The sequence below is a fragment of the Hypanus sabinus genome, chromosome 22 (genome assembly GCF_030144855.1).
Source record: "Hypanus sabinus isolate sHypSab1 chromosome 22, sHypSab1.hap1, whole genome shotgun sequence".
NCBI classification, from domain to species: domain Eukaryota; kingdom Metazoa; phylum Chordata; class Chondrichthyes; order Myliobatiformes; family Dasyatidae; genus Hypanus; species Hypanus sabinus.
In genome coordinates, this window is record NC_082727.1 from 67,898,513 (window position 1) to 67,922,394 (window position 23,882).

At 41.3% G+C, this 23,882-nt stretch overlaps 2 protein-coding genes across 5 annotated transcripts in view; one reads left to right on the forward strand and one right to left on the reverse strand.

The window, feature by feature from the left end:
* The window catches only part of eif3s10 (eukaryotic translation initiation factor 3, subunit 10 (theta)), a 73,500-nt gene extending 66,790 nt beyond the window's left edge, over positions 1–6,710 (reverse strand). The window contains exon 1 of the mRNA XM_059947964.1: positions 6,539–6,710. Within this exon, the coding sequence (XP_059803947.1) occupies positions 6,539–6,587 (49 nt within the window). The 5' untranslated portion in view covers positions 6,588–6,710. The remainder of the gene's footprint in view (positions 1–6,538) is intronic.
* A 78-nt stretch (positions 6,711–6,788) lies between these two features.
* Positions 6,789–23,882, forward strand: part of dennd10 (DENN domain containing 10) — a 76,668-nt gene continuing 59,574 nt past the window's right edge. Inside the window, exons 1-3 of one of the 4 annotated variants that reach the window (XM_059947983.1) lie at positions 6,789–6,931; positions 16,124–16,223; positions 17,860–18,056. In XM_059947983.1, the coding sequence (XP_059803966.1) occupies positions 16,184–16,223; positions 17,860–18,056 (237 nt within the window). In that variant the 5' untranslated portion in view covers positions 6,789–6,931; positions 16,124–16,183. Of the gene's footprint in view, positions 6,932–15,863; positions 16,006–16,123; positions 16,224–17,859; positions 18,057–23,882 lie in introns of those variants that run through there. The other 3 variants (XM_059947982.1, XM_059947981.1, XM_059947985.1) reach the window with 3 other exon arrangements.

The following is a 23,882-nucleotide window of genomic DNA, read 5'->3' on the forward strand; positions in this document are numbered from 1 at the left end:
GGACCCAGTACAGATCACTGAGGCACATCACTGGTCACCGGCCTCCAGCCTGACAAACAGTTATCCACCACTACTCTCTGGCATCTCCCATCCAGTCACTGTTGAATCCATTTTACTACTTCAATATTAATACCTAACGATTGAACCTTCCTAACTAACCTTCCATGCGGAACCTTGTCAAAGGCCTTACTGAAGTCCATATAGACAACATCCACTGCTTTACCCTCGTCAACTTTCCTTGTAACCTCTTCAAAAAATTCAATAAGATTTGTCAAACATGGATCTTCCATGCACAAATCCATGTTGACTATTCCTAATCAAACCCTGTCTATCCAGATTATATATATATATCTATAATCTCTAAGAATACTTTCCATTAATTTGCTAGGTTTACTCTTTTTAAACCCTTTTTAAACAATGGAACTACATGAGCAATACGCCAATCCTCCGGCACCATCCCTGTTTCTAATGACATTTGAAATATTTCTGTCAGAGCCCCTGCCATCTCTCCACTAACCTCCCTCAAGGTCCTAGGGAATATCCTGTCAGGACCCAGAGATTTATCCACTTTTATATTCCTTGAAAGATCCAGTACTTCCTCCTCTTTAATCGTCATACTTTCCATAACTTCCCTACTTGTTTCCCTTACCTTACACAATTCAATATCCTCCTCCTTAGTGAATACTGAAGAAAAGAAATTGTTCAAAATCTCCCCCATCTCTTCCGGCGCCACTGATTCTCTAAGGGACCAATTTTATCCTTCACTATCCTTTTGCTATTAATATAACTGCAGAAACCCTTCGGATTTATTTTCACCTTACTTGCCAAAGTAACCTTGTATCTTCTTTTAGCTTTTCTAATTTCTTTAAGATTCTTCTTACATTCTTTATATTCCTCGAGCACCTCATTTACTCCATGCTACCTATATTTATTGTAGATATCTCTCTTTTTCCTAACCAAGTTTCCAATATCCCATGAAAACCTGGCTCTCTCAAAGTTTAATCCTTTCTTTTCAACCTAACAGGAACATAAAGATTCTGTACCCTCAAAATTTCACCTTTAAATGGCCGCCATTTCTCTATTATATCCTTCCCATAAAACAAATTGTCCCAATCCACTCCTTCTAAATCCTTTTGCATCTCCTCAAAGTTAGCTTTTCTCCAATCAAAAATCTCAACCCTGGGTCCAGTCCTATCCTTCTCCATAATTATATTGAAACTAATGGCATTGTGATTACTGGAGCTGAAGTGCTCCCCAACACGTACCTCCGTCACCTGATCTATTTCATTCCCTAACAGAAGATCCAACACTGCCCCTTCTCTAGTTGGTTCATCTATGTATTGCTGCAAAAAAAACTATCCTGCACACATTTTACAAACTCCAAACTGTCCATCCTTTTTACAGTATGGGCTTCCCAGTCTATGTGTGGAAAATTAAAATCTCCCACAATCACAATCCTGTGTTTACTACAAATATCTGCTATCTCCTTGCAAATTTGCTCCTCCGGTTCTCACTCCTCATTAGGTGGTCTATAATACACCCTTATAGTGTTACTACACCTTTCCCATTCCTCAATTCCATCCAAATAGACTCCCTAGACAAGCCCTCTAATCTATCCTGCCAGAGCACCACTGTAATATTTTCTCTGACAAGCAACGCAGCACCTCACCCTCTGGTCCCTCCAATTCTATCACACCTGAAGCAACGAAATCCAGGAATATTTAGTTGCCAATCACACCCCTCCTGCAACCATGTTTCACTAATAGCCATAACATCATATTTCCAGGTATCAATTCATGCTCTAAGCTCATCCACCTTTCTTACAATGCTCCTAACATTAAAATAAATGCATTTAAGAAATTCTCCACCTCTTCCTCTATTTATCTCTAGCAGTACAAAGAACTTTACGGTCTTTTTCTTCCTTCTCCCATACATCTGTTCCTACACTCTGGTTCCCCTCTACCTCCCCCCCCCCCCATATCTAGTTTAAATCCACTGGAGCCTCTCTAGCAAACCTACTTGCAAGAATATTTGTCCCCCTCCCGTTCAGATGTAAACCATCCCGCCAGAACAGGTCCCACCTTCCCTGTAAAACTGCCCAATTACCTATAAGTCTCAAGCCCTCCCTCCTGCACCATGTCTTCAGCCACGTATTGATCTTACTATCTTACTATTTCTAAACCCACCTGCATGTAGCTCTGGTAGCAATCCTGAGGTCCTGACCTTTAACTTGGCACCTAGCTCCCTAAGCTCACCTGTCAGGACCTCCTCACTCTTCCTACCCACGTCACTGCTGCCTACATGGACCACAATATCTGGCTGCTCACCCTCTCTCTGTGAATACTGAGAACTCGATCCAAGATATCGCGGACCCACTTGGATCTACCAAAGGGTCCATAATCTCCATTTCCAGTTCCACAAGAATGTCCATTCAAATACAACCAGATGACTATGTTGACACCAAAGCTTGAACTATCACCAGTATCTTCTAACCTCAATTCCTTTAAAAACGCTTTGTAAAAAAAGCTCCAAATTTCTTTATAACAATTGTCCAAAGAGTAAATAATGTTGCAGTCCTTAATAATAGAAAAAAAATACCCTCATAACCAAGCAATCTGTTTCTGCCTCAGATGACAATTGCACAAGGTTCAGAAATGGGGAGAACAATATAGAGTATACAGTAAGGGTTAAGGACAATAACTAGTTTTTCCCAATTTCAGCAGGATGAAATAGCACAGCACTTCCAGCATGTTTTATTTATGAATGCAACTTCGAACTCCCAACTGCCTATCTTTAGTCCTACCATTTACCATGATAACACACACAAAATGCTGGTTAGTCCTGCCGAAGGGTCTCGGCCTGAAACGTCGACAGTGCTTCTCCTGGCCTGCTGTGTTCCACCAGCATTTTGTGTTGTTTGAATTTCCAGCATCTGCAGATTTCCTCGCGTTTGCTATTTACCATAATACTTCAGCTGCTGCTGATTTGGAAATTTGCTCCTTATATCCCCAACAAACCACTTACCCTTGTATTATGTCACCTACTCAAATGACCCTTCCTGATCTTTGTTCTTTCCAGCAAGAAGAGAGATTTGGGTAGTCGGTGCACAAAATCATTATCTATTCACACCAGGTATGGCTGAATTGTTATTGGATGGTGCAACTGTGATACTATAGCAAACAGGTTCTTTCCATCATACTTGAACTTCAATATACTTGTGTACACATCAATAAACTCAACTTGGCTTGAATTTTGATAAATGACATGCAAATCCATCCTTCGCCAATTTATATTCTGACAACTTGGCGCAGTATTCTATCATAAGTCAATATTGATCCCTTGGCCTAAACTAAATGCAGTGTTCTAAACAATTGTCGGATCAATGAGTGTACAATAGAACTTAGATTTCTGCCTTTGCTATGCAAAATCAATCACTGTTGCATCAAACAAAAGTAAAGCCCAGTATTCTATTAGTCATTAGTTTTAAAAAGTCCAGAAAATGCTGGAATGTGCAAACCCATCAATCTATTGCAAGTGAAGAATTAAGTTATGTCAGATGTTGCTCAAGCCGAATATCTGACATTTTTTCACTTGACCTCCAACATCTGCAATTTTTTTTATCCTGTAATTATCTTAATGTACCACACAAGTTTCCTCTGACCTATGTGATCTCTCTTCTCAGCAGATTTTGAATTGAATTGACTATTTCTTACATCTTCACATGTCAGGAGATGTCAGGGGTTAAGTTGTTGTCGTTTTTTAATGCAGAGAGTGGTGAGTGCGTGGAATGGGCACCAGCGATGGTGGAGGAGGCAGATACAATAGGGTCTTTTAAGAGACTCCTGGATAGGTACATGGAGCTTAGAAAAATAGAGGGCAATGGGTAATTTCTAAGTACATGTTCAGCACAGCATTGTGGGCCGAAGGGCCTGTATTGTGCTGTAGTTTTTCTATGTTTCTGTACATAAGGAGTGAAAATCTTTATTGCATGTCCATCTAAATGTGCAATCATAGTAATACATAATAAATAGAACAGTCAATGTAATATACTCAAAACAGAGTTAAACAGTCTGGTGGCCTGGTGGAAGATGATGTCCCAGAGTCTGTTGGTCCTGACTTATATGCTGCGCTACAAACTCCCAGCTGGTAGCAGCTGGAATAGATTGTGGTTGGCGGAGACTCAGGTCCCCAACAATCCCTCTGGCCCTTTTTACACACCTGCCCTTATAAATGTCCTGGATCATGGGAAGTTCACATCTACAGATACGCTGGGCTGTCCGCACCACTCGCTGCAGAGTCCTATGATTAAGGGAGGTACAGTTCCCACACCAGAATGATGCAGCCAGTCAGGATTCTCTCAATTGTGCCCTTGTAGAAAGGATCTGGAGGCCCATACCAATTTCCTCAACCATCTCAGGTGAAAGAAGCACTATTGTGCCTTTTTCACCACACAGTTGGTGTATACAGACAATGTGAAGTTCTCGGTGATGGGGATGACGAGGAACTTAAAGCTAATTACTCTCTCGACTCTCTTGTACTCATTTCCATCTGAAATCATCCACTCAGTTGTGTGAACCACTTCCTGGATTACCAATTCCACATTCTGACCACTCCTCAATACTCTACTTAAAATATGGCAATTTATTGTTAGGTTGCTACCAATCCTTATTAGTCAACCATTATAGTAGAATCTCATTATCTTGCTTACAAACTCCTTTACCCCTATTAATGACCCCCTTAGTTTTAAAAGTGTGGTCCACACAATTCATCTTTCAGAAATTCACACAGATTCTCATTTGGACAATTCACAGGTCATAATTGTCAATAATCCTACTACAGTAGATTCCACTTATTTAACTAGAAATGGTGACTCTTGAGGGGTCCATACAATTTTTTGATAACATCCAATACAGATTATCAAATTTATAATTTATCTAGTCTTTTATTTTAGATTAGCACACAGATCTTTCTCCCTCTATTCATTTCAAATTACATTCCCAATTAATATTCTTAAGATACTCAAAACCCATAGAGAGCATTCTGACTGCTCAAATGTGCACGACTAAAAGAGGCTGCACTGAGTTCTAGACACAACCAGCTCCATCACGGGCACAACCAGAGGACATTTTCAAAAGTAGTGCTTCAAGAGGGTGTTATCCATCATCAAGGGTCCCCCAACATCCACAATGTGCCTTCTTCTCATTACCACTATCAGGTGGTGGTACAGGAGCCTGAAGACTCAAAAATCAATCCCTTAGTAACAGCTTCTTCCACTCCAATGTTTCTGAATAATCCGGGAACATTACTACCTCACTATTCCTCTTTTGTACTATTTACTTTTGTAACATAGTAATTTTAATGTATTGCACTGTACTGCTGCCGCAAAACAAATTTAGCATGTCAGTTACATATATCCCAACCATTGAGCACATCTACATGAAACTTTACCATAGAAAAGCAGCAGCCATTATCGAAGATCCTCACCACCTAAGCTTGTTGCTGCCATCTGGTAGAAGGCACAAGTGCCTCAGGACTCAAACCATTAGGTTCACATTACTACCCCTCAACCATCAAGCTCTTGACCAAAAGAGGATAACTACGCTCTTTTAAGGGCTCCAATCTTATTTCATGCTTGTCATTTATTTATATCTGTACTTGTATAGTCTATTGTCATTGACCCTGTTTACAATATTGTTCTATAGATTTGCTAAGTATGCCTGCAGAAAAAGAACCTCAGGGGTGCATGTGGTGATTGATATGTTTGTACTCTGATAATAAATTTTACTTAGACTTTAATAATAAACCTTATTCAATTTCTTACAATTCTACTCAGAGTAAGCAATTCAAACAGATGCAATACAAAATGCAACAAAAAACATTGACAAGGATGGTCAAAGGAAAACCTATGTAAAAGCCAAACCATACAGGAAGAAAAGCAACAGTTAGAGGAGCTGGCCAAATACTGCTTGAGAATGAAACGTAATGCAGGCCATTCCAACTTCCCAATCACAACCAAAACAGGGGGGAAAAAAACGTATCCAATTAATCCGAAGTACCAAAAGGAACATTCAAAAGAACAGTTTCAAAAACTCACCAAAAATAAAGAACCAGAATGATTCTAATAAACGTGACCACGTACATTCATGAACCGGAATATTTTTTAAAATGCGAAAATCATCCTTGCATACGGAAAACTCACAAATTTATGCAAAGTCCAAATATCAAATGTTAAATTAATGATTAAGAAGTTTATATTTAAGATTGCTTCGAAGGGTGAAAGTAAATTCTCTCTCTTACATGTACTACCATTTTAAGCAGACGTCTGATCTTTAAATGCACAGATTTTACATACACATAAAAATATATAAATAAATATGGCTTATAAAGTGGGTTATTTAAGTAAGGAGGGCCCAGGTAACGTGTGCATGGGCGAGGCCGCACCATAGGCCTCCAGCCCAGCGACACCGTGGCCATATGGCAAGGCCTGAGCCCGAATGAGTCCCGATTCCCCTCCCTCTCCATCCTCTCCCTGGCTCACCGTTAGCCCGCTTGAGGGCATTCTCCGGTCTCTGGAAATAAGCCGGCATGTTTTCAGGCTCTGCGATCTCCTTCCCCCGCCTCAGCTCCCGACTCCCCGAACCGGCCGCTTCAAAATGGAGCCCGCCGGCGCCACGTGATACCGCGCCCGCGCCCGCGCCCGCGCCCGCGCCTCCGAGCGCTGTGTCCGGAGGACGGGAGCGCGCCCTGCACCTAGGTGGCAGCAACAGCAGCTCAGGAACTGCCCGCTTTCTTCCAGGAGCACAAGAAGAAGAAGAAGAAATGGGGGTGGGGTGAATGACCAGCCATGACTGAATGGCGGAGCAGACGCGATGGGCAAATTCTACTCCTTTGTCTTATGGTGTTATATTTTCATGCACCAGAACTGTGCAAGGTGGGTAATTTCAGCAAAGGGTGAGTGGTACTATTTCTGAGGATCTGTACATTGATGCAATCAAGAAGAAGACATTTTGAGATATGGTATGATAGAGAGCTTAGCAACTCTGTATCAACCACTGACCATGGGTCCATGGTGTGGAAGGGAAAGAGAGAGAAGGGAGTGGTAGTGACAGGGGACTCGATAGTGAGGGAAACAGGCAGGAGATTCTGTGGATGTGAACGGGACAGCCGGATGGTATGTAGCCTTCCATTTGCCAGGGTCAGACAGATGTCAGATCGCGTCCACGACATTTTGGAGAGGGAGGGGGAGCAGCCTGATGTCTTGGTACATATTGGTATCAATGACATAGGAAGGAAAAGCAAAGAGAGCTAGGTAGAAAGCTGAGAAGCAGGAGCTCCCGGGTAGTAGTTTCTGGATTGCTGTCTGTGCCACGTGCCAGTTAGGGTAGAAACAGGATGATTTGACAGATAAATATGTGGCTGAGAAGCTGGTGCAGGAGTAGGGCTTCAGGTTCTTGGATGATTGGGATCTCCTCCGGGGGAGTTATGACCTGTTTAAAAGTTTCGGGTTGTACCTGAACCCAAGGTGGACCAATACCCTCGCAAGCAGGTTTGCTAGAGTTATTGGGGCGGGTTTAAATTAACTTAGCAGCAGGGTGGGAACAGGAGTGAATCCTTAGGAAGGATGGTAAAAAAGTAAAGATAGTGTGCAGTCAGATTGTCAGAAAGGGCAGACAGGTGATAGGACTTAGTTGCAGCCAACAGCTTGAGTATCAAAATATTAGGGATGCAGAGTCAGAAAAAATAGAAAATATGGTACTCAAGGTATTGTATCTAAATGCACGTAGTATAAGAAATAAGGTGGGTGATCTTGTTGAAATTTGACAGATTGCCAGCTTTGATGTTGAGGACATCACTGAATCATGGCTGAGGGATGGTTGTAATTGGGAGCTGACTGTCCAAGGTTACACATTATATTGGAGGGATAGGAAGGCAAGCAGAGGGGTGTGGTGTGGCTCTACTGGCAAAGAATGGCATCAAATCACTAGAAAGATGTGACATAGGATCAGAAGATGTTGAATCCTTGTGGGTTGAATTAAGAAACTGCAAGGGTAAGAGGACATTGATGGCAGTTTATTCAGGCCTCTCAACAGTGAGGCCACAGGTGGACCACAGGTTACAACAGGAAATAGAAAAGACGAGTCAAAAGAGCAATGTTATGGTAGTCATTGGAGATTTTAACACACAGGACAATTGGGAACATCAGGTTGGTTCTGGATCTCAAGGGAGTGAGTTTGTTGAATGCCTAAGAGATGGCTTTTTAGAGCAGTTTGTCATTGAGTCTATTAGAGGATCAGCTATATTGGATTGAGTGTTGTCATGAACCGGAGGTGATTAGGGAGCTTAAGATAACAGAACCCTTAGGAACAGTGATCACAATATGATTGTGTTCAACTTGAAAATTGATAGGGAGAAATGAGAGTGGATATAGGATCAATAGAAAATGAGGCAGGATAAATAATACCGGCGGACACGCAGATGGCTATGAACGAAATGAGTATTTTGCATCAGTCTTCACTGTGGAACACTAGCAGTGTGCCTGATGTTATAGTGTGTGAAGGAAGAGATGTGGGTGCAGTTACTGTTATAAGAAAGAAGGTGCTCAAAAAGTTGAAAAATCTAAAGGTACGTAAGTCACCTGGATCAGAGGAACTGCACCCTAGGGTTCTGAAAGAGGTAGCTTTGGAGATTGTGGTGGCATTAGAAATGATCTTTCAAAAATCACTGGACTCTGGCATGGTGCCAGAGGACTGGAAAGGAGGAAGGCAGCAAAAAGGAAATTATAGACCAGTTAACCTGACCTCAGTGATTGGGAAGTTGTTAGAGTCAATTGTTAAGGATGAGGTGATGGAGTACTTGGTGACACAGGACAAGATAGTACAGAATCAGCATGGTTCCCTTCAGGGAAAATACTGCCCGACAAACCTGCTGGAATTCTTTGAGGAGATTACAAGTAGAATAGATAAGGGGATGCAGTGGATGTTGTATATTTGGATTTTCAGAAGGCCTTTGACAAGGTGTCACACATGAGGCTGCTTACATAAGAAATAAGAAATAGGAGCAGGAGTAGGCCATCAGACCCATCGAACCTGCCCCGCCATTCAATAAGATCATGGCTGATCTGTCTGTAAACTCAGCTCCATCTAACTGCCTTTACTATCTAAAAACCTATCTAATATATTCAGTGAGGAAGCCTCAACTGTTTCCCTAGGCAGAACATTCCACAGATTCACCACTCTCTGGGGAAAAACAGTTTCTCCTCATCTCTGTCCTAAATCTTCTCCCCTGAATTTTGAGGCAATGTCCCAGGATTCCAAGTTAGAGCCCTAGGTATTACAGGAAAATTGCTAACAATTGTTAGAGCATTGGCTGATTGGTAGGAGGCAGAACATAAGAGTGGGAATAAAAGGATCCTTTTCTGGTTGGCTGCCAGTGACTAGTGGTGTCCTGCAGTGTTTGGTGTTGGGACCAGTTCTTTTTATGCTGTATATAAATGATTTAGACGATGGAATAGATTGCTTTGTTGCCAAGTTTGCAGATGATACAAAGATTGATGGAGGGGCAGATAGTAGGAACAAACAAGTAGGATGCAGAAGGCCAAGAAATGGGATTGAGGAGGAGACAAAAAAGAAGGATCAGCCATGATTGAATGGTGGAGCAGACTCGAAGGGCCAGGTGGCCTAATTCTGCTCCTATGTCTTATGGTTTTATGACAACAACCTCAATGCCAGCAAAACAACAGAGCTGGTCACTGATTTCAGAAAAGCGGTCTGTGGAGGGCATCTTCAGGCAGTGGTGCCTCATCAAGGTGGCATGCACTATTAAGAACCCTCACCATTGGATTCATGCCCCTTTCTTTTTGATGCCATCAAGGAGGAGATACAGGAGCCTGAGCACCAATCATCAATGTTTTAGGAACAAGCTTCTTCCCCTTTGCCATCACATGTCTGAATGTTCCATGAACACTACTTCATTATTCATTTTTGCACTATTAATTTTTGAATTTTGTATATAATGCTTATATAATGTATACATCTTACACTGATCTAATGTATATAATGCTTTTGAATATAATGCTTATACTGTATCTTGCACTGATCAAAACAAATTTCATGACATATGTTAATGATAATGAACCAGATTTTGATTCTAACCAAAAGTCTCTTGCTTTGAAAGAGACAAGTGGTTTGTACAATACTGTGTACTTTAGGCACATATGTACAGCTAGGGTGCCTAAAACCTTTGCACAGTACTCTTTATCTTATAATCTCTCTCTTTTAAATGAAATGTTAACCAACACTTTTTTTGTTGCTGCAAGAGAATGTAAAAGTGCCGTGACACTAGTTTTGAGGGTCAGGTTCGTGTTTGGCATGCAATGAATATTACAGAAGCAATTTATTCATTGTCTGCAACTTCAGCCATTTTGCACCTATTATTTCAGAAATTCTTATACAATACTTCTGGCTTCACTTCCAACAGAATAAACCTCTGAACATTCTTTCAGTTATATTTCTCCTTAATTTATCTCAATCAATTTGATATGTATAGTAAAAATTAAAAATGCACTTTTAATGAGTGATGCTTAAGCAAATGTAATAAGCTTTATAAGGAATAATGATATTTTCATTTAATATAAATTATATCTGTATGGAGGAGTTTAAACTAGAATTGCGGGGGGGGGGGGAATGGGGACCAGAGTGCTGGAACAGTTAGTGGAGAGGTTGTGGAGGCAGATGTTGGTAAGACCTCAGACAAAGTTAGGAATCAAAAGGTTGAGCACTGGTGCGACAAAATCAAAAGGATTAACACAGGATTGAAGGAGTAGTATCTGAATGCACATGGATACATAACAAGGTAGATGAACTTGCAGGACAGTTGCAGTTTGGCAGGTATGATGTTGGAGGCATCACTGAATCATGGCTGAAAGATTATAGCTGAGAGTGTAATGTCCAAGGAATCACATTTTCTTGAAAGGACAGGCAGGAAGGCAGAAGGGCTACTGTTGCACTGTTGATAAAAAATGAAATCAAATCATTAGAAGGAGATGATTCGTTTATTCAAACGAGAGGACATGATTTGAGAGTTAGGGGGCAGAAGTTTAAGGGAAACACGAGGGGGTATTTCTTTACTCAGAGAGTGATAGCTGTGTGGAATGAGCTTCCTGTAGAAGTAGTAGAGGCCAGTTCAGTTGTGTCATTTAAGGTAAAATTGGATAGGTACATGGACAGAAAAGGAGTGGAGGGTTATGGGCTGAGTGCAGGTAGGTGGGACTAGGTGAGATTAAGAGTTCGGCACGGACTAGGAGGGCCGGGATGGCCTGTTTCCATGCTGTGATTGTTATATGGTTATATGACATAGGATTGGAAAGTGTTGTGGATAGAGCTAAGGAACTACAAAGGTAAAAACACCCTGATGAGAGTTGTATACAGAGCCCCAAACGGTAGTAAGCATGTGGCTTACAAATTCCACAATGGGAGATAGAAAAAAACAATATTACAATAATCGTGGAGGACTTCAATATGCAGGTAGATTGGGAAAATTAGGTTGGTGCTGAATTACAGGAGGGGAGATTTCTGAGAGTGCCTACAAGATGGTTTTTTTAGAGCAGCTCGTGGTTGGGTCCACTAGAGGATCAATTAATCCGGATTGGGTGTTATGCAATGAACCAGAATTGATTAGAGAGCTTAAGGTAAAGAGCCCTTAGAGACAAGTGACCCACAATCTGATCAAATTCACCCTGAAATTTGAGAAAGAGAAACTAAAGTCAGATGTATTAGTATTACAGAGGAGTAAAGGGAATTACAGAGGCATGAGAGAGGAGTTGGCCAGAATCAATTAGGAAAGAACACTGGTGGGGATGACAGCAGAGCAGCAATGGCTGAAATTTCTGGAAGCAATTCAGAAGGCATAGGATATATACATCCCAAAGAGGAATAAGTTTTCTAAAGAAAAGATGACACAATTGTGTCAAACAAGATAAGTCAAAGCCAAAGAGAGGGCATATAAAAAAGGAAAATTTTGTGGGAAGTTAGAGGATTGGGAAGCTTCTGAAAACCAACAGAAGGCAACAAAAAAGCAATTAAGAAGGTAAAGATGAAATATGAAAGTAAGCTAGCCAATAGAAAGAGGAAATCAAAAGTTTTGTCACTAACATAAAGTGTAAAAGAGGGGTGAGAGTGGAGATCGGACTACTGGAAAATGATGCCACAGAGGCAGTAATTGGGGACAATGAATTTAGGAATGAACTTAATAAGTAATTTGCAACAGTCTTTACTGTCGAAGACGCTAGCAGTATGGTGGAAGTTCTAGGTATCGGGAACATGAAGTGAGTGAAGGTACCATGACTAGAGAGAAGGTTCTTGGAAAACTGAAGGGTCTGAAGGTAGAAAAGTCACCTGGATACCCCAGAGTTCTGAAAGAAGTGGCTGAAGGGTTTGTGGAGGCATTAGTAATGGTCTTTCTAGAATCGTTAGTTTCTGGAATGATTCCAGAAGACTGGAAAATTGCAAATCTCGCTTCACTCTTCAAGAAGGGAGAGAGGCAGAAGAAAGGAAACTATAGGCCAGTTAGTCTGACCTCAGTGCTTGAGAAGATGTTGGAGTTGATTATTAAAGATGAGGTCTGGAGGGTACTTGGAGGCACATGATGAAATAGGGGCTGTAGTCAGCATGGTTTCCTCAAGGGAAAGTCTTGTCTGACAGATTTGTTGGAATTCTTTAAGGAAATAACTAACAGGATAGACAAAGGAAAATCAGTTGATGTTTTGTACTTGGATTTTCAGAAGGTCTTTGATAGGGTGCCTCACATGAGGCTGTTAACAAGCTACAAGCCCATGGAATCACAGGAAAGATTCTAGCATAGCTAAAGTAGTGGCTGATTGGCAGGAGGCAAAGAGTGTGAAGACATCTGCATTACACCAGACATTCAAGAGTGTCAGGGAAGTGAAGTATGTGCAGTGAAAATTATGACTGAGAAGGTGCTCAGGAAGCTTAATGGTCTGAGGGTGGATAAATCTCCTGGACCTGATGGAGTGCAGCCTTGGGTTCTGAAGGAAGTAGCTGGAGAGATTGCAGAGGCATTAACAATGATCTTCCAAGAATCGATAGGTTCTGGCATTGTATCCGATGACTGGAAAATTGCAAATGTTACTCCACTATTTAGGAAGGGTGGGAGGCAGCAGAAAGGAAACTATAGACCTCAAAACACAAAAATACAACTGCAGATGCTGTAGATCAAAGAATATGTACACAATGCTGGAAGAACTCAGCAGGTCAGGCAGCATCCGTGAGAAAAGAGTAGCCAACGTTTCGGGCCGAGACCCTTTCTGACGTTGGCTACTCTTTTCTCACGGATGCTGCCTGACCTGCTGAGTTCTTCCAGTGTTGTGTACTTAAACTATAGACCTGTTAGCCTGACATCAGTTGTTGGAATCGATTGTTAGGGATGAAATTACGGAATACCTGGAGGCACATGAAAAGATAGGCCAAAGCCAGCATGGTTTCCTGAAAGTAAAATCCTGCCTGACTAACCTACTGCAATTTTTTGAGGAAATTGCAAGCAGGACAGACAAAGGAGATGCAGTAGATGAGATGTGCTGTACTTGGATTTTCAGAAGGCCTTTGACAAGGTGCCACACATGAGGCTGCTTTAACAAGATAAGAGCGCATGAAGTTACTAGCATGGGTGAAGCATTGGCTGATCGACAGAAAAGAGAGTGGGAATAAAGCGATCCTATTCTGGCTGGTTGCTAGTTACCAGTGGAGTTCCACAGGGGTCGGTGTTGGGGCCGCTGCTTTTTACGATGTATGTCAATGATTTGGACTATGGGAGTAATGGATTTGTGGCTTAATTTGCCAATGATACAAAGGTAGGTGGAGGAGCAAATAGAAACAAAGAGCCTGCAGAGAGACTTAGATAGTTTAGGGGAATGAGCAAAGAAGTGGCAAATGGAGCTTAGAAAAATAGGGGGCTATGGGTAAAGCCTGGGTAGTTCTAAGGTAAGGACATGTTCGGCACAGCTTTGTGGGCCGAAGGGCCTGTATTGTGCTGTATGTTTTTTTATGTTTCTATGTAATACAATGTTGGAAAATGTATGGTCATGCACTTTGGTGGAAGAAATAAACGGGCAGACTATTATTTAGATGGGGAGAGAATTCAAAATGCAGAGATGCAAAGGGACTTGTGAGTCCTTGTGCAGGATACCCTAAAGGTTAACGTCCAGGTTGAGACGGTGGTGAGGAAGGCAAATACAATATCGGCATTCATTTCTAGAGGCATAGAATATAAGAGCAGGGATGTGATGTTGAGGCTCTATAAGGCACTTGTGAGACCACACTTGGAGTATTGTGTGCAGTTTTGGGCTCCTTATTTTAGAAAGGATATACTGACATTGGAGAAGATTCAGAGAAGATTCTCGAGAATGATTCCAGGAATGAAAGGGTTACAGTGTGAGGAACATCTGACAGCTCTTGGGCTGTATTTCCTGTTCAGCAGAATGAGGGGGGTTCTCATAGAAACATTCCAAATGTTAAAAGGCCTGAACAGATTAGATATAGTAAGGTTATTTCCCATGGTTGGGGAGTCTAGGACAAGAGCGCACAATTTCAGGATTGAAGGACATCCATTTAGAATAGAGATGCGGAGAAATTATTTTAGTCAGAGGGCGGTAAATCTGTGGAATTTGTTGCCACGAGTGTCTGTGGAGGCCAAGTCATTGGGTGCCTCACTTGGAGTATTGTGAGCAGTTTTGGGCCCCTTCGAAAGAATATACTGAAACTGGAGAGGGTTCAAAGGAGGTTCATGAAAATGATTGCATTCAATGTCTCTGGGCCTGTACTCACTAGAATTCAGAAGAATAAGGGATGACCTCATTGAAACCTATCAAATAGTGAAAGGCCTTGGTAGAGTGGATGTGGAGAGTCTAAGACCAGAGCACACAGCTTCAGAATAGAAGGGCATCCTTTTAGAACAGAGATGAGTAATTTCTTTAGCCAGAGGTGGTTGAATCTGTGTAATTCTTTGCCACAGATAGCTGTGGAGACCAAGTGTTTGGACAGGGCATGTAGGGATTTGGGGTGAAAGCAAGAGATTGGGGCTGAGAGGAAAATTGGATCAGCCATGATGAAATGGTGGAGCAGTCACGACAGGTCCAAATGGTCTAATTCTGCTCCTATAATTTATGGACTTAATATGATTCGTACAATGTAAAGGTACTATATATTTTTACCTGCACCCAGATTTACATCCCCTGATATTAATATCCAAAAAGTAAATATAGTTTTCAATAATTACATACACAACTCAGAATATTAAGATTAATACCTAGGATATAGAGTATGTGACACTCAAGAGACCATATACAATGCATGGCCTTTGGCCAATCACATATTACCTACTAATTTACAAGGCAAACGTATGGACGTGTTGAATTCAAAACTGTTAAAACATTTGAATTCATCTTTGAAATATCTGAAAAAGCAAAGTTCACATCAGGAAACAAAGTACATAAAATAAAGAATTTAAAAAGTCCTCAGCTTTGCTTATTTTTTTCATTCCAAAATTTGAGGAAGAACCTTCCAAAAGATTACAAGTTACTATATTGATAATTTAAGGGATATTTTTTCGTTGGAATTTGTTTAGATTGCGAGGACTAAGGGACACTTTTTTTACAATGTCAGAACATTATCCTCTTGGACTAGACTAGGTTACCTGCCTTTTTTTCGCGTTTAGTGGGATGTTAGTAGTTTGTTTTCTAACATTATCATTGGTTCTGTCGTTGCAAAATAAAAGAACCAGATTGAGAAATGAATTCTTTTTATCCGTGGAATATCTCCAACGTGCTCTCCCCGAACACGCCCGTTCAGCCCGGAGACACGACAGGTCCTGCAAGATCACAATGCGGAAATATTCACTGCCGTCTCAGCAACAAGTTACTTCCTCTGAACTACAGCTAGAGATGTAACAGATGCAGAAAGATCTACCTCAGGTGACAGTAAAGTTACAGTAATGGTAACAATAATCAAAGTTAACAACGATTGTGTTGTCATTATTAGTTGTAATACTGCCAGTTATAATACGAAGTGACAACACGGCGGTTACTACAGCCAGTTGCTATAATTTTTCACAGGCACAGTGATTCGACTGGTCGACCTGCTCTCGGAAGGCTGCGCTTGCTACGGCACAGACAATGGCCGGAACGTGCCCGATGCTGAGTGTGGGGCTTGTCGGTAAGAACCCTTCAATTTATTGCACAGACCCTTCCCCGTCTTTAGATTCTGCTGACGGCTGGTACAACACTTGTATTTGTTCGGCCTGCCTCAGCTGCTTTTTCTCCGTTATAGGATTTGTCATCATACCAAAGAACCCTTGACATTCACTTCCAGGTCAGTGCAAAGTCATTCCAGTGCTACTAAACATGGTTGGATTCAAATGTAATCGGAAAGCATTTTATTTCCACAGAAATGCTGCGGACATAATGCATGTATAAATATCTTGGCCTTGAAATTTACATAATTTTTATTCGACCCCGTGAAGCACGTTATGTTGAGGACTGTAGGCCTGCGAGCCCGGCAGTTGGAAGAATCATTAGTGTGGCAAAGAAATTCTAAGGCTCCCTGATCAGATTCGCTTATCGCGTTGCTGTAATGTAATATTTTCACAGGACACTTGTTCATTCTTTCTTCCCACCTCTGACTGCGGTGTAAAAGATTGCATGATTGGCCCTCCGAGCACTCAGGGAGTAGGATGTATAGCTAAAGTCTCTTTGATCCCATCCCCCCTCAACTCCAAAATCAATTACAGTATTCAAATCAGTACAAGATCAGGGAATATACTGTAAATGTAAAACTTTACTGTAGGTGCTGAAATCTTTCCAAGTTGAAGTTCTGCAGCAGGGAAACATGCCTTTAAAAAAACAAAATCCCTTTTACACTAACCCTACACTACTGGTTTCAAACACACAACAGAGCACTTGGGAGACTGACGGGATGGATTTGTAGGCTCACATATCTTGTACCAGGTTGAAACAGGGCATTTCTGTATAGCTTCTCTACTAACCCACCATCCCAATTCCCAACAATTAGGGGCTTTATTGAGCCGAGCAGGACTGGGAGACTGGGAGCACTGACTGTTCACTCAATAGATCAATGTGGCTGGTAGGCCGCAGGGCTGCAGAGAGCAGACCATCTCCACTGTTTCTGGGATCCTCCACCACACAGTTTTACTTCTTCTATGATTTACAAACAGTTCTCAGGAACAGAATCCTGTTTTAACCTGGTGTCTGTCAGTAGTCCCATCCTATTCTCCCAATTATTCCATGAGCTGCCCCCAGATTCACTTATGTACGAGGAGTTACAATGATTAATTAACCAACCAACTGCCATGTCTTTGAAATGTGGGAGGAACACAAAGCACCTGTGTCCCTCTGCCAAAATGTTAACAGTTGTTTTACTTTCTACAGACGCTGCCTGACCTGCTTATTTCCTGAGTATTAATACCTGAGTATTTCCAGTATTTTCTGTACTAGAGGTAGAATTACAATAATCCTTGTGATTGGACTTCCTGAGTCTGGATGTGTATGTGTGTGTTCAGATTATATTGACCCTGATGCCCTACATATTGAGATTAATTTTCTGTAGAGCAATACATTAAGCTGTGTGCTTCTTCACAGTAGTGAATTGAATTAATAATATGAAACTATTGTCATCACTATTTGGCTTGGAAAAATCTTGATTTCAAAAGGTGTGACCAAAGGACAACTTGCTTGCTCCATGGTTAATTTCCTGATGATCAGCCTTTTAATGATATCTTTGTAACTTTAATGTTGCTCTTCAATTATCTCACAGATATTGTATCTTTACTTAGAAAAAGACACAAATGGCGATGCATTGTGGGTGTGGTGCTACCCTACAATTACAGCAGAACTTCGAGAGCTGCTTTTAAGGAAATGCTCCCTTACTGGTGAAAATGACGTTATTCATACCTTTGTCTTTGGCCAGTTCCGAAGAACCTGGTATTACATCACAACCACACAAGTCCAGGATCCCACTGCATTATCAAAGGTGTGTAATGTTACCCTAGTTTGTTTCAAAATAATGCAAAAAAAAACTCTTCCATGGGCCAACTGACCTACCCTCAGGGCAACACACACAAAATGCTGGAGGAACTCAGCAGGCCAGGCAGCATCTATGGAAAGGAGTACAGTCGACATTTTGGGCCAAGACCCTTTCTCAGGACTTCGGCCAGAAATGTCGACTGTACTCCTTTCCATAGATGCTGTCTGGCCTGCTGAGTTCCTCCAGCATTTTGTGTGTGTTGCTTAGATTTCCAGCATCTGCAATTTTCTCTTGTTTGTGAATGAATAGCCTCAGGGCGTTTTTGTCATCACCTTCAGATAGAACACTGAACTGCATGAGAAACCAATTTCAGAGAATTGTGCAAGCTGAACTAAACGGCACAGGTGCATGTCTAAGAATCTAGTTGAAGAATGAAATTACTAGACACCAGAAATCAGATAATGCAGTCATAACCTTTCATTCACCAGTAATCAAATAACTTGCTAACAACTTTGGCTGTCTGTTTGGTCCTGCTATGATTTGACAATTGTTTATGAATCCTTATTTCACTTACATTTATGATGTTTGTTCATTCCTGAGTTTGTGTCGTCAAGGGTGTTCATGCCTTTAATTTTTAAGGGCTTATGCTCTAGAATAACTCTTTAAAACTTTCTGTAACTAATATTTCTCCATTATAATGTTTCTTAAAACTCTAGTCATCAACCACACTTTGATTATCAACCCTAATTTTTAATTAATAATTATGCAGTGTGACATGAAGTTTAGTTTGAAGTCCCTTACGACATTTTGGCTCACTGAAGGCATTATGTTTGCAGAAGTTGTTGGTGTTGGGGAAGGAGATGTTTCCTCAGTGCATGCTGTTCAGTAAATTATAAACCTGTTCATTTCATGCAGAAAATACTTATTGATACTATCATTGCAGTTCAGTAAGTTGATTGAAATGAACGTGCTGGAAAACAAAATTCAACTCAATAACACTGAAACATTGGCCTTTTTCATCAGTTGAAAATGTATCATTCCTGCCTCTTTATTTGCCAGAAAGTAACATTGGAAGAGAGAATATGGATGTCTTAAGTGTGGTTACATATATGGAAGTGCATTTCATTTTTGTTTTGTAGCACACTTTTTTTAAAGGAAATACTAAACTGATAGTAGACACAATAGTACTCATGCACTTACTAAGTTGGTTTTCAAGGCCACGTTGCTAAACTGAAGGATGGAGCATTTCTACAACAATGTTTTGTCATGATTCATTATCCTGATTGCTAGGATATAAAACCATAAGACAGGATGAGAATTAGGCCATTTGACCTATCGAGTCTGCGCTGCCATTTCATCGTGGCGGGTTTATATCTCCTCTCAGCCTTTTCCACATATCGCTTCATGCCCTGACCAATCAAGAATCTATCAACCTCTGCCTTAAATATACATAGTGCCTCTACAGTTGCCTGTAGCAAAGAATTCCATAAACTCACCACTCTTTGCCTAAAGAAATTCTTCCTCATCTCCATTCTAAAAGATCGACCCTCTATTTTGAGACTCTGTCCTCTGGTCTTAGACTCTCCCACCATAGATAATATCCTCTCCACATCTGCTCTATCAAGGCCTTTCACCACTTCACCACATTCTTCTGAATTCCAGTGAATACAGGCTCAGAACCATCAAATGCTCTTCATATGACAAGTCTGGAATCATTCTCATGAACCTCCTTTGAACCCTCCCCAGTTTTCACATATCCTTTCTAAAATAAGGGACCTGCTCACAATACTCTTAGTGAGGCCTCACCAGTGTATATAAAATCTCAGCATTACATCCTTGCTTTTATATTCCAGTCCCCTTGAAATTAATGCTAACATCCCATTTGCCCTCCTCACCACAGACTCAACCTACAAATTAACCTTTAGGGAATCCTGCACAAGGACTCCCAAGTAAGTCCCTTTGCACCTCATTTTTTTTGTATTTTCTCTCCATTTAGAAAATAGTCAACACTTTCATTTCTTCTACCAAAGGGCATAGCCATACACTTCCTGTCACTGTATTCCATCTGCCATTTCTTTGACCATTCTCCTGATCTGTCTTAAGTCCTTATGTAGCCTTTGTACTTCCTCAAAACTACCTACCACTCGACCTGTCTTCATATTGTCTGCAAACTTTGCAACAAAGCCATCAATTCCATTATCCAAATTATTCACATATAATGTAAAAATATGTTTGCTATCCAACTGAATACAGGCACAGGATTCATTATGGAAACACAAAGAAATTATAGGCAAGCAAAAATCTGGAACATACAAAATGCTGGAGGAGCTCAGCAGATCAGGCAACATTCATAGAGTGCACAAAACAGTGCAAGCATTACAATAAATAACAAACAGGACAACAGGGCAGTAAGGTGTCAGTCCAGGCTCTGGGTATTGAGGAGTGAGGTGACCAGAACTGAGCACAGTACTCCAAGTGGGGTCTGACCTGGGTCCTATACAGCTCTAACATTACCTTTCGGCTCTTGAACTCAATCCCATGGTTGATGAAGGCTAATACACCATATCCCTTCTTAAACATACAGACTTGGACCCCAAGATCCCTCTGATCCTCCACACTGCCAGAAGTCTTACCATTAATACTACATTCTGCCATCATATTTGACCTACCAAAATGAACCACCTCACATTTATCTGGATTGAACTCCATCTGCCACTTCTCAGCCCAGTTTTGCATCCAATCAATGTCCTGTTGTAACCTCTGACAGCCCTCCACACTATCCACAACACCCTAACCTTTGTGTCATCAGCAAACTTCCTCATCTGGGTCATTTATAAAAATCACGAAGAGAAGGGGTCCCTAAAGGCACACCCCTGGTCATCAACTTCCATGCAGAATATGACCCGTCTACAACCACTCTTTGTCTTCTGTGAGCCAGCCAATTTTGGATCCACAAAGTAATGTCCCCTTGGATCCTATGCTTCCTTACTTTCTCAATAAGCCTTACATGGGGTACCTTATCAAATGCCTTGCTGAAATCCATATACACTACATTTACTTCTCTATCTTCATTAACACATCCTCAAAAAATTCAATCAGGCCCATAAGGCACGATCTGCCTTTGACAAAGCCATGTTGACTATTCCTAATCATAGTATGCCTCTCCAAATGTTCATAAATACAGCTTCTCGGGATCTTCTCCATCAACTTACCAACCACTGATGTAGGATTATGCAGTTTAATACATGGCTAAGGAATTGATGTGGGAGGGAGGACTTCGGAGTTTTGGATCATTGGGCTCTCTTCCAGGGAAGATGGGACCTGTATAGAAGAGATGATTTGCAGCTAAACTGGAACGGGACTAATTTCCTAGTGGGAAGGTTTGTAAGTGCTGCACAGGGTGGGTTGCGGGATTTTAAATTAGAGTTGCAGGGGGATAGGGACCAAAAGCCCATACGTACAAAGTCACCAAGGGTAGTGGGAAACTGGAAGATTGGGAAAATTTTAAGAAGCAACAAAGTACCACTAAGCGAGCAATAAAGAATGGGAAGCTAGATTATGAAAATAATCTCACACAAAATTTAAAAATGGATGGTAAAAATTTTTATTATTAGATAATACGGAAAAGAGTGGCTATAGTGAATGTAGGTTCCTTGGAAGATGAGAAGGGAGAATTGATATTAGGTAATCAGGAAATGTCAGAGCCTTTGAATGACTGTTTTGTGTTGGCCTTCAGGGTGGAAGACATGTCTAACATGCAAAAAGAGATGTTATGGATACGATGGGAGTGGAGGACCTCGATACAATAGCCATCACTAATGAGGCAGTGCTGAGCAAACTTGTGGGCCTGAAGATAGATAAGTCCCCTGGTACTGAAAAAAATGGCAGAAGTTATAGTAGGGGCTATGATAACGATTTACAAAAATTCTCTGGACTCTGGACAGGTCCCAGTGCATTGGAAAATGGTGAATGTCACACCACTGTTCAAAAAGGGAAGTAGGCAAAAGGTAGGTAACAATAGGCCAGTTAGTTTAACATCAGTAGTTGGGAAATTGCTTGTAGCTGTCATTAAAGAAGAAATAGTGAGGCATCTGGAAAGAAATGGATCCATCAGGTAGACGCAGCATGGATTCAGTATTACAAAGAACGGGACACCGGCACGGAGATAGAGTTAGGATGCAGATGAGGGCATAAGCGTTGCTAGAGCTGAACAGCAAACAGGAGAGGCGGCAGGCAATTCCTATCTTGACACGGAGAGACGGAGTTACACAGGTAAACCTCAGTACTGAAGTAAACCTTAGCGGTAGGGAATGTGAATTACCACACGGGCTAAAACAACGATCTGGCGTTGAGTGGATGCAAAGCCGGGATATTTATTCTGCAGGTTTAGATGAGAATCAGGTGTGCCGCAATCAAAGGAAATTAGGAGAATATGGGGAATTAACGGCCAGGACCGTGACATTCAGCAAAGGCAGGTCCTATTTGACAAACTTACTGGAGTTCTTTGAGGATATTACGAGCGCAGTGGATAGAGGGGGACAGATGGATGTTACTTACTTGGGTTTCCAGAAGCATTCGATAAGATCAGAATCAGATTCAGGTTTATTATCACCAGCATGTGACGTGAAATTTGTTAACTTAGCAGCAGCAGTTCAATGCAATACATAATCTAGCAGAGAGAGAAAAAAAGTAATAAATAAAATAAAACATAACAATAAATAAACAAATAAATCAATTATGTATATTGAATAGATTTTAAAAATGTGCAAAAACAGAAATACTGTATATTAATAAAAGTGAGGTAGTGTCCAAAATTTCAATGTCCATTTAAGAATCAGAGGGCAGAAGGGAAGAAACTGTTCCTGAATCACTGAGTGTGTGCCTTCAGGCTTCTGTACCTCCTACCTGATGGTAGCAGTGAGAAAAGGACATGTCCTGGGTGCTGGAGGTCCTTAAAAATGGATGCTGCCTTTCTGAGACTCTGCTCCCTAAAGATGTCCTGGGTACTTTTTAGGTTAGTGCCCTAGATGGAGCTGACTAGATTAGCGTCAGTTAGTCAAATGTTTGTCTCCGTATATAGTATATATTTTACTTTTCTACGTATATAAAACACTTAAGAACGTAAGTTTCAGCGCCGGGCTCGGGAAGTTCCCGAGTTCGATCCAGTGACAGACCACTTCCAAGTGCGCTCTCCATCCGTGCTTGGTTAATGTGGAGGATCAAAAACCCAAAACCCCAAAACCCAATAATTAAACCACTGCGTTGCTTAGTAATAATTGTAGCTTTCATCGGGGCAGGGCCTTTCAAATGCTCCTTTAAAATTGTTCCGATCATTGACCGACTGTAGCCTAATGCTTTTCCAATGACTGATGGTGTTTCACCTCTTTCCAATCACTTTATTATTTCCACTTTATTTTCAATCGTGATCATGATTATTTTCATGAACAGAAACATTGCGGATTCAGAGCTCCGCCGCTGGGTCCTAATGTCCACCGCACTGAGACAGGTTAAGTAAGGTCTGGGATTCCGCTGGGTCCTGAGGTCCACTGCATAGAGCCAGGTTGAATAAGGGACTTGAGCATCTGCATTTTTGGTATCCGGGAGGGGTCCTGGAACCAATCCCTCGCGGATAAGGAGGGCTGACTGTACTCTGTTTGGAGGTGGTGCAGAAGAAATTCAGCAGATTGATTCCAGAGATGAGGGGGTTAGCCTATGAGGAGAGATTGAGTCGTCTGGGTCTGTACTCGCTGGAATTCAGAAAAATGAGAGGAGATCTTTTAGAAACATATAGAATTCTGAAGGGGGGTAGATAAAATAGAGGCAGGAACGTTG